Source organism: Pipistrellus kuhlii, unplaced genomic scaffold (genome assembly GCF_014108245.1).
Source record: "Pipistrellus kuhlii isolate mPipKuh1 unplaced genomic scaffold, mPipKuh1.p scaffold_m20_p_2, whole genome shotgun sequence".
Taxonomy (NCBI): domain Eukaryota; kingdom Metazoa; phylum Chordata; class Mammalia; order Chiroptera; family Vespertilionidae; genus Pipistrellus; species Pipistrellus kuhlii.
This window is the reverse complement of record NW_023425515.1, coordinates 110989267-110999522: the sequence shown is the minus strand read 5'-3', so window position 1 is coordinate 110999522 and position 10256 is coordinate 110989267. Positions and strand designations below refer to the sequence as shown.

Here is a 10256-nt window from a genome sequence, read left to right as displayed (position 1 = left end):
TGCGAGGAGACGCGGTGCCCGCAGGGGTGAGGAATTGGTCACCCCAAGGCAAGATTTCCTTCGGATCGCAAATTAATTGTAGATATGTGATTAATTCCAGCTTCGGATAACTATAAACGGCGATTTTTCTATCAAGGTGTCGCTATTTTTTTTTTAATCATTCCGTGTCATCCCCCACGTCAGGCCTGCTCGTGGGCGTGCGGCTGTGCTTCCTCCGCCCCCTCCTAATGGAGTGAACCATTCCCAGCTCTTCCCCCTCTCTCCTTCAGTCTCTCTCCGTGTGTGTGTGAGTGTGTGTGTGTGTGTGTCTCTCTCTCTTTCTCCCTCTGCTGCTCTCTCTCTCTCTCTTCATTCTCTCCCTCTCTCTCCTCCCTCTGCTTTCCCGGTGCATAAAGTCTCCGTCGCTCCTGGAACTTGTTGGCAATGCCTATTTTTCAGCTTTCCCCCGCGTTCTCTAAACTAACTATTTAAAGGTCTGCGGTCGCAAATGGTTTGACTAAACGTAGGATGGGACTTAAGTTGAACGGCAGATATATTTCACTGATCCTCGCGGTGCAAATAGGTAAGTGGCCGCACAGCCGGACTCGCGCCCGGTAGCAGGAGGCTGCCGGCCGGCCAAGCCCCAGGCATCAAAGGGTCCGACTGGCCCGCAGCGGCCCCGGGGTGCGGAGAAGCCCCAAACCCCCAAGGGTGGGGGCATCAGTTCCTAGGGACTCGCAAGTCCGGGGTTGGGGTTTCTAAAAAAAGGAGAGAGACTTCCCAATGTTATCCAGGAAATGTGAGCATCCAGCCGGTTTAGGAGGGGATTTTTCTCCCGATTTTAACGGAGAACACGTCCATTTTTTTTTTTTCTTCTTCTTCCCTCTCTTGGTTAGATCAGGTTTTTATGTTCTGGGGCAATGCATTGGTCCTTGCGATGTTGCAAGGTATTATTTTGAAGGGTAGAAAGGTGAATGCAGCAACAAGATGGCCAGGCAGCTAGAGCTGGAAAGTTTATGTGCAGAAAACAGATATTCTGGGCCCAGTCTGCTGCATTTAGAACTTTGTCATACTCCCGCCACCCCACCCCCATGCCCTAGCTGCAGCGTTTGCACCGGGCACTGCAGACTGGCTGGGGGTCAGCTTGAGAAGGATGTGGAACCCCAGGGTAGTATTTTAATGTGCTTGTCATTGAGGAGATTGAATACAGCCAAATACATGTGGATATGATTTTCTATAAACATTTGCCTGTTCCTTTCCTCATAGGCATCTGTATTTTACATACAGGAAAGGGTTAAAAAGGGTTTGCAATAGGTTATGTTGGGTGTTTGTTATTTTTTGTCTGTGTGTTTGGGATTGATTACAGATGGATTTATGTAGCCCCCATTTTATGTTAAGGAATGTTGAGTCCTAGTTAGGCTGCCATGGGGTTTTAAAAGTTCACATTTTCCATCCAGAATGAAGTTATGGAAGGGAGTATCAGAAAACCCCCTCCTCTCATGCGGGTCAGAGTATTAATTAAGGTGGCCTAAAAGTGAAAGTGAAGCTGATTGTTAAGAAAACGGGCAAGAGAAAAACAGAAACTCTCCCATTGGGGTTTCTTGTGACAGAATATTGTTGACTTCTATCATTTCAGGCTGTAAATTTCTTTGCAGACAAATCCTTGCAGTATTGGGAGGGGGGAGCTTTAGGGAATTGGTTTAGGGCAATAGATAAAATTAATAATATTTTTCTTCGTGAGAAATGTGAAGGGGACAGAGTTTGGAGTTATCTCTACAATAAAATGGATTCTTTGCAGTGGATTTTATGCATTTGACATGATTTTGAGTATCTATTTTTGGGTTGTTTTTTTTTGCATGAATATTATGGGGATTTTAGAGTGTGGGGATGCAGGCTGTTGGCATTTTCCTTTAATTCTGAGAAATGACTTGATGTTTTGAATCTGGCTGTTTGAATCTTTGACATTAGTGCAGAGAATTGCAATAAATAAAGAATATTCCTAATTGCAGCCAATCCCTAAAATATTGGAAATAAATGAATGTGGAATTTTGAAATTAACCTGCAAATGTTTAGCAGCAGCACCTATTTTAATATGGGGGTTTTATTTGGAGAATGTTTGGTGTGTTTTCCCGGTGGAAAATACCCTATCTCTGTGTTGGGGGTGGGGGGTAAAAAAAGACAGCAATTGTGCATGCAGGGTGCGCTTGGAACACGCCAACTTCAGCCCAAAAATGACCGTTCGTTGGCTGTGGGATTGAAATTGAGCAAATTTGTTCCCGAATGTCTGCCCTTTCCTGCACCAGAGCCTCTCGATCTTTATTAATTCATGTCTGGGAGCTTTCCCAAATCATTGACATTTGGCAAGAAAAGTGGGGGGTTGGGGAGTGAGGGAGAGGAAAGGGTGGTGAACGCAAATTAAGACCCGGCTGGAGGAAGTTTGGAATGAATGAGAGGTCAAACGAATGAATGGACGGATGGAAAGGAGACAAGGTGCAGACACCCTAGAATGGGGGAAGAAGCCCGGCTGGCCGCCCTAGCCTCTCTGAAGTCCGGTTCAGAAACCACTGGGAGGGTCGCGCGGACTGCGACCTGCAAAATGCGTCCCGAGCACAAGCCAGCTAGAAACCAAGAAGTCTAGTTTTCAAAAAAGAAATGTTCACGACTTCTTATTTTACACATGCACATACTCACACATGCGCGGTATGAAGGGTCTTCTCCGGCAGAACCTGGAAAGATAACGTGACCGGAGAGCTTCCCGCCCCCAGCAAAGCCCAGATCCCCTTTAAAATGTTGTCAATACGTTTTAAGGGCTACTTTTTTTGCTCTCGAGTTTTGGGGGTGGAGGTAAAGGATAAGGAGAGTCTGGGATTTGGTGGGAATGGATGGAGTATATTTTATTTCGTGTGTCTTTGCTGCAATGCTGCATCCGTGGCGTGCATTATAAAGGACAACGGGTAGGATTTGTTTCATTGTGATAGTGTTCCTATGAGAACCAACATTCGTTATTCTCTCTCCGTATTCTACTTGATATTGCAGTCGTATGGGCTTTTGACATTTCGCGTGACAGGGGCCAGGGTTGTTTGTCAAGGTTTACCTACAGCCTGAGCCGAGATCGAAGTTAACCTCAGCCCCTTCCCCAGAGCTTCCCTTTCCGGATTAGGGAGCACAAGGCCCGCCTTGCTTCTGCAGCAATTTGCAAACGGGACTCTAGGAGGCAGCTGCAGGTTCTGTCACCTTTCCTCCTCTGCGGCTAGCGGGGCTCAAGGGGACCAGCGGCCGGGGGATGGGAGTGGGGGGTGGGGGAGGTTTGCGGTCCTCCCCCCAGACATTCACACACTAGCCTTAGCGGCTTGAACACTGTCCTGGATGAGGTCGGCGCTCAAGACCTTGGGCATTTTAGGCCAATTTCGATTCTGAGCGGATTCGCCTGTGCTTTCCCCTCCCCTTGCTCCCATGGCGAAGATCGGCGCTTCTTGCACGACCTCCTGGCGCCCGGAGTGTTTTTGGCCTTTCGCCACCGAACGTTTATCCGGGTTCTTTGGCCTTGGTTAGGAGAGAAATGGCCAAGGCAGCGCGTCCGCGGTCTGGAGCCCGTCTCTGCCTCTCTCAGGTCTCGCACCGCAGGGTTTGACCGACCTGAGGCCAGGAGCGTGGGCCTCGAGCGGCCTGGGTCTCCTCCCTCTCCTCCGCCCGAACCGCGTCTCCTCCTGCTGCCCCGCCGCCGCTCTCCCCGCCCCCGCTCTGGAGGGAGTCAGAGCTGGAGGCCCGGAGCCCCCAGCCGCAGCCACCCTGGCCTCCGCCGCAAGCCTGAGCCTGGGGAGGGAAGGTCTCACCCTGCTGCTGGCTGGACTGGTGACCACTGGAGAGGTGGGAGGGGGTAAGAGTATGGGGGAAATTGAGGAAGCAGGGGGCCCAAGGCTCACGGATTTGGCCTCCACCGAGGTGACACAGGGCCACCCGCACAGACACATTCATGACTCTGCAGGGCCCAGACTGCCCGGCCACTGTCACCTCGCCCGGCCCCAGGACACCCAGGGGTGGCAGGGGCATGAAGAATCTCACTGGAAGAACAGAGCGCAGGGTACTCTGGTGGCCGCGGGGGGCTTCCAGAGATTTCACTCATTTATTCAGCAGTGTTGCTGAGTGCCCACCAAGGACTTGGGTCCAAGCTTTTCGCCTGGCGTAGCCTTTAGGTTCCACTGCGTGGCCCCATGCTATGTCACCTCTACCCCTTCCTCTCCGCTCTCTGAGGTGAGACCCCCTGGGTCACCTCAGAAAAGGCAGATTGCACTCCCAGAGCCAGACAGGCTTGCTGGCGAAGTGTGGGCAAACAAGGTGGGAGGGAGTAGAAAGAGAAAAATAAAGGAGGAAAAGGAGGTGAGAAGGGGACAGAAGAAACGGAAAAGAAAGCGAGAGAGATGCTGGAGGATCTGCAGGACAGGAAGAGCCTCACTACGGGGCCACCCACACCCGCTCGCTCCCACAGGACAGTCTGCCCCAGGCGCCTGGTTGGGTGCAGGTTGTTCATTCTGGATCTCATCTTTCATTGGCCTTTAACTCTGGCACGGAGTTGGGGGCAGAAGGGCAGGCGGTGGGGCTGCGGAGCGGGATCTGGGCCCTGCTGACCCATGTCCCCTCCTCCCCGCAGCGTACCTGGTGCAGGCCGTGAGAGCAGCGGGCAAGTGCGATGAGGTCTTTAAGGGCTTTTCAAACTGTTTGCTCAAGCTGGGCGAAAGCGTGGTCAACTACCCGCAGGGCCTGGATGACAAGACGAACATCAAGACCATGTGCACGTAAGTATCCTCCCTAGCCAGCTAGGCTCCCATTCTGGGGGCACTGCTGGGGTAGGAGATCCTCCCAGAGGAGAATTTGCCCATTCCCACCTCCTGGCTCCCACCCTGAGGCCTTGGCTGGGCCTCCACTGCCCAAGGGGATGCTGTAGCCTGGAGTGGGCAGAGGAGGGTTGTTCTGCTGTGGCCCAGTCCAACAGGGGCTTGCTCACCCTCCCAGCAGAAACCAGGGCGAGGGGCAGGGAGAACTGCTACCAATTTCTCCTTTTGGAGCAGTCTTCTTCAGTCTTCCTCAGTCTTTGCTTCTGAATGAGAGGCCCTCCCAGTACCCTACAAAGAATAATAATTTTGGTTTTGGGAAGGCATAGGTAATGATAAATTTGCCTAAAAGGAAAGTCTCGTCTATTTTGTCCATTTCCCCTGATCAAAACTCCCCTCAAGTACACATCAAGAAATCTGGAGTGCAGACTAGGGAGCACTGGGCCCCCTTCCTCCTTCTGGGAGAAAGGGTGAGAGAATATTTTGTTCCTTGCCAATGACTCTGCCCAAGAAGAACGTGTTCCGGGCATCCAGTGACTGCTGAGTTTATAGTAATTTGCTAGGTTTAGGCCCTCTGTGTTTTCTGTTTCCCTCCCTTGTTTGGTCTACATGTGTTAACAGGCCAGGGCCCTTAAGGGTCTAAGGAGGGCCATGAAAGAGTTCATGGCCAGGCTCAGTGATGTTTTAGCTGCTGCAAGCCCTAGAAATATACCTGGCCTCTGCAATAATACACACTATATTTTGTTTTTCAAAAACAGATGTGATACCTCTCTCCTTCATAATGACCCTTTCAATAAAGTCAAGGCTAGGGTATTCCTTGTACCCCAGAGGTTGGAGTGACCATTTGCTGTACCACCTTTTTTATACTGTGAAGTTCTCTCTAATTCTTGGGGACAAGGGATATATTTATTTAAATTACGAGTAATTAAACAGGGATCAATTTTGCTACACATTTTTGCAAATATCCAGATACCCACTAGGAGCCACAGCAGCTAAGTAGCTGGTACCTTCCTATCAGGAAAGGGACAAATGTTTGGGTCTGGGATGCATACCTACCTATTGTAATTCCAAGTTTCTGGTGCTAGGTAAGATTACATCTATACATCATAAAAGGTTAAATATAGACCAGCTCCCAAATGCTCCATCATTTGCCAGGACTTGGTTATTCCAAGTTATTTGATTGTTTTGTGTGTGCAAGATTTCCAGAAAAATGGAAATGAGGAAGGCCCCTCCCAGAGATCACAGATCACAGCTGGGTGGAAACTCCCACGGGGTTGGTGTACTGTGTGCTCCACAGCTCCTCTCAGTCCCTCCTAGACGCAGTCCTTCTCCGACTCTCTCCAGGAGGGTCTTGTTCCCATCTGGGAGTGCATAAAAAAGGAGGGATTTGGACTTCCTTTGGGAGGTGCAGTTATGCAGAGAACTCTTCCTCCACCTCTTAGGTTTCTCAAATCTTGCTATTTTTTTTTTCCAATTGAGGAACCTAAAAGTCCTACATCCCAGAGCCCCCAGTTCTTATAAATTAGAGACTCTGGAAGGTAATTAGAGAACACCATGGCCCAAGGCAATCCAACAAGCACTTTAACTTATTTGCCAGAAGATGGTATGGGAGTGGAAATGAGGATAAATCAGACATAGTGCCTGCCTTCAACGTGCTTACAGTCCAGGCTAGAAAGCAGAAGGAAGAGATAAGAGACAACACAATCAAACTGTGAGGTCTGCGGCACTGGTGATCTGGTCTCAGGGCCCCTTGAGGTGGAAGCCAGCGGGAGTTACTGAGACACACAGATCGACCTGCACTGAAAGGAGACAGCGCCCCAGGAATCGATCACGGGTTGGAATTATATTTAGGCTTGGGATCTATTTTGGGTTTTCAGAAGAAAGGGGGACAATAAAGAAGGACAGGATGGATGAAGGTTGTGGGGGCGGGGCTAGGAACTAAGTCCTGTGGGAAGAAGGCGCTGAGGGAGGTGCCAGGCTCCGGAAGAGGCGGGAAAGGAAGACGAGGAGCCAGGGGTCACCGAGGTTGGCGACGTGAGGCCCCGTGCCAGCCCTGGAGTCCTGCTTTGGGGGCTGGGCACCATCCTAAGTATCAAGTCCGAGGGGAAGACTGGGTGCCGGGAGAGAAGGAGTGAGGCCAAGTGCGCAAGGGGGAGCACAGAGGTTGGCAAAAAGTAGGCTTTGAAAGCTGGCCCCGGGAGCTCGGGAACCCACACTCCTTGACCAGGGAAAGGGCGAGGCAAGCCGAGCCTCCTGACAGAATCTGAGCTGGGGGACTGGGGAGCAACGCGAGGAGCCACGGAGGACCGGAGCAAGTGAGGATGGGGAAGCAGTGAGGAACTGAATGGAGGAAAACCGAGGGGAGATGGAAAGGAGGAAGACAAAGAAGGTTAGAGGGAAGAAAGGGAAAATAAAAGAATGGGAGACAAAAGGAAGGTAGCGGGGAGAAAGAGGGCGAGGGCCGGGGTGGGGTGGGGGTGGGCGAATAAGGCGGTGCCTGGAGGGAGAGAGACAGACGGGGTGGAGGGGTGGGAGGAGAAAGTGAGAAGCCCAGTGGGGAGGGCTGCGCCAGGAGCAAGTAACCCTTCTTGCAAGCTAAGAGGCATTAATGGGCGGCAGCTTGCAAGGCTTAGCACTGTTTTCCTAGCTTTCCCCGAGGAGGACGAGCAATCTGTTGGCGCAGGCCGAGGTGCCAGCTTGGCGCAGCCGGTGAGGCCCCGGCTCCTGGCTGCTGGGTCCCCGCCTGGCACCCGGGAGAGGGGAAGCCCTCTCCTCGGGCCGCAGCTGCTCTGGGTGGGCTGAGTCCCGCGAGGGCTGACCTCGCAGGACCCGGTGCCAGGGCGGTGGGGAGGAGGTAGGGAGGGGGCGCCTGCGGAGGCTGGTGGCGCCGAGAGCGCTGGGCGCGCTGGCACAGGCCCCGGTCCTCCCACGCGCCCCGAGTGAACCCGCTTCTTCTGTTTGTTCTGTTCCTCACCAGATACTGGGAGGATTTCCACAGCTGCACGGTCACAGCCCTTACGGATTGCCAGGAAGGGGCGAAAGATATATGGGATAAACTGAGAAAAGAATCCAAAAACCTCAACATCCAAGGCAGCTTATTCGAACTCTGCGGCAGCGGCAACGGGGCGGCAGGGTCCCTGCTCCCTGCGCTCCCAGTGCTCCTGGCGTCTCTCTCCGCAGCTTTAGCGACCTGGCTTTCCTTCTGACCGCGGGGCCGGCTCCCCCCTCGCCCACCCACACTCACTCCATGCTCCCGGAAACTGAAAGGAAGATCCATTCGTTCGTTGGGGACCCTGTGATTCTCTGTGATGCTGAACACACTCATATAGGATTGTGGGAAATCTCGATTCTCTTTTATTTCGTTTGATCTCTTGTATTTCATTTGCCAAATGTTACCAATCAGTGAGCAAGCGAGCACAGCCAGAACCGGACCTCAGCTTTAGTCCCTCTTCACATAAAAAAAATAAAAAAATAAAAAAGCAAGCAAGCAAGCAAGCAAGAAAGAAAATAACCAACCCACCCCATTTTTAAAATTTTTTTATTTTTTGGCAAAAGAATCTCAGGAATGGCCCTGGGCCACCTACTATACTATTCATGTTACTACATGACCAATGCCGGGCTCCTCCTTAGCCGGAAAGAGGAGAGGAGAAGGCCAGGGGAGTGATTCAGGAGAGATGTCCACAACGGAAGCATATGGTGAATAAGTCACGTTCGCATCTTTCTTCCACCATATCTTGTTTTGATCATTTCCACCGCACATTTCTCCTCAAGAAAAGTGAAAGGGCAGGTTGCTGGCTTTGCATTTTAAGGGTGAGAGGCAGAGAGGAAGAGAGCTGGGGACCTCTCGGGGTCCGGGTAAAGGCTGCCAGAAGTGCTGCTCCAGCCACTGAGAGGTTCAGCTTTACCTGCTGTTCCTGACACGCCTTTCCAAGTCCAAGCCTTTCTTTCCCTCCTCTCTTGTTTTCGCTGTTCCACACACAGTAATGCCCCAGTATCCACCGGTGTAGACCACAAGGGGGGAGTGTTCAATGTTAACCTAAAACATAGTTTAAAAAGAGTTTGACATAGAGAGCCTTGATTTTAAAAAGAGAGAGAGAGATGTAATTTAAAAAATTTATTATAAATTAAACTCAGCAAAAAAAAAGATTTGCTACACAAAGTATAGAGAAGTATAAAATAAAGTTATTGTTTGAAATGGGGGTGTTGTCTGTTTCCTGTCCCAAGCCCGCTTTCTAGGCAGAGTTCTCAGAGGCGCCTGCAGGGACCCATGAAGCCAGGTGATCCATTCACCCCTTCGCCCGCCACTCAATCACCCATTCATCTCAAGCAGACCCTCCCTCAACTCGGACATTGCTATTTCTCAGAAATCTCGTTTGCCCTAAGAAGAGAAATAATGAACTGGACAGCAGAGATCCTTTCTAGGTAAGTGTGGGCAAAGTGTGCGCGCTCCTCCGAGAAAGCGCGCGGACCGAGTGCCAGTGGCCGGACCTCGGCCCCTTCCCTGCGGGCCGGGCCCTGACCGCGATCGCCTCTTCCTTTGCGGCGGCCGGCGGCTCGCGAGGAACCGCCATTAAGGGCTCTCACCGAGGGGCCGGGAGGCTGTGGTCGCTGGCAGGGATCAGGTGAATCCTTTCATAATTAATATGACAGCTCAGCCGAAATGGCGAGGAGACAGGGCCCTATTGATCAGACAGCAGAGCTGCTTCCACCTCTCCTATTTATAGGCCCCGCTCGGCCTTGCCTAGAAGTAAACATTCGAGAGTGAAGGAACAGGAGCTGAGGACGCCGGGGCCGGGGCTGCGGGACTGCGGGACTGCGGGCTGGGCAGGGAGAACCCCATGCATGTCTGGATTCAATGAAATTGAAATCTGATTTTCTGGAGGAGAAGGTGCAGGTGGGAGGAGGCTGCGGGGTCCCCCGGGGTCCGGGGAGGGAGGGAGGGAAGTAGACGGTGGGAGGAGGCGGAGGGGGCTGCAGCGGGCTCCCGCGCCGTGGAGCCTGCGGGCCGCCGCCGGGAGGAGGGAGGGAGGGAGACTCTGAAATGCAATGCGTAAACAATCGCTAGCGCGAAAGTTCATAAATCACACCCCGTAGGTCACAGCCCAATCTGCATTCCCCCCACGGATTGAATTCCTGCAACACATGAGCCCCAGCGCCCGGAGCGCTGGAAGCCGCGCGGACTCCCAATGGCAGCATCCATCACCGCCCCGCACCACGCACGCGCCGCGCCCGTCCCCCCTCCCCCCGTCCCCCCTCCCCCCGTCCCCCAAGCAGCTCCCCCCGCTTCCCTCCTCCTTCCACCCCGATTCCTAGGCAAACCCAAAGGGGATCCACGCACCGGGAAACTGGTTGTTTTGATCGTTTCGTTGCAGTGATTATTTTCAGTATTTCCCGTCTAAGGATATAAATAGGACTATTCTAACCCCTGCGAAACCCTGTAAATCAAGC

General features: G+C 52.4%; 1 protein-coding gene across 2 annotated transcripts; it reads left to right on the top strand.

Moving 5' to 3' along the window:
- The first annotated feature begins 200 nt into the window (after nucleotides 1–200).
- Nucleotides 201–8165, top strand: NRN1 (neuritin 1). 2 transcript variants are annotated; one of them, XM_036446248.2, is made up of 3 exons: nucleotides 201–562; nucleotides 4628–4772; nucleotides 4883–6056. In XM_036446248.2, exons 1-3 carry the CDS (start codon nucleotides 508–510, stop codon nucleotides 5076–5078), a joined length of 396 nt encoding a protein of 131 aa, XP_036302141.1. In that variant the 5' UTR covers nucleotides 201–507; the 3' UTR covers nucleotides 5079–6056. The 2 variants fall into 2 exon arrangements, with proteins under 2 accessions (XP_036302141.1, XP_036302139.1); XM_036446246.2 differs by lacking the exon at nucleotides 4883–6056 and adding an exon at nucleotides 7786–8165 and having other exon boundaries at nucleotides 277–562.
- Nucleotides 8166–10256: the final 2091 nt, after the last annotated feature.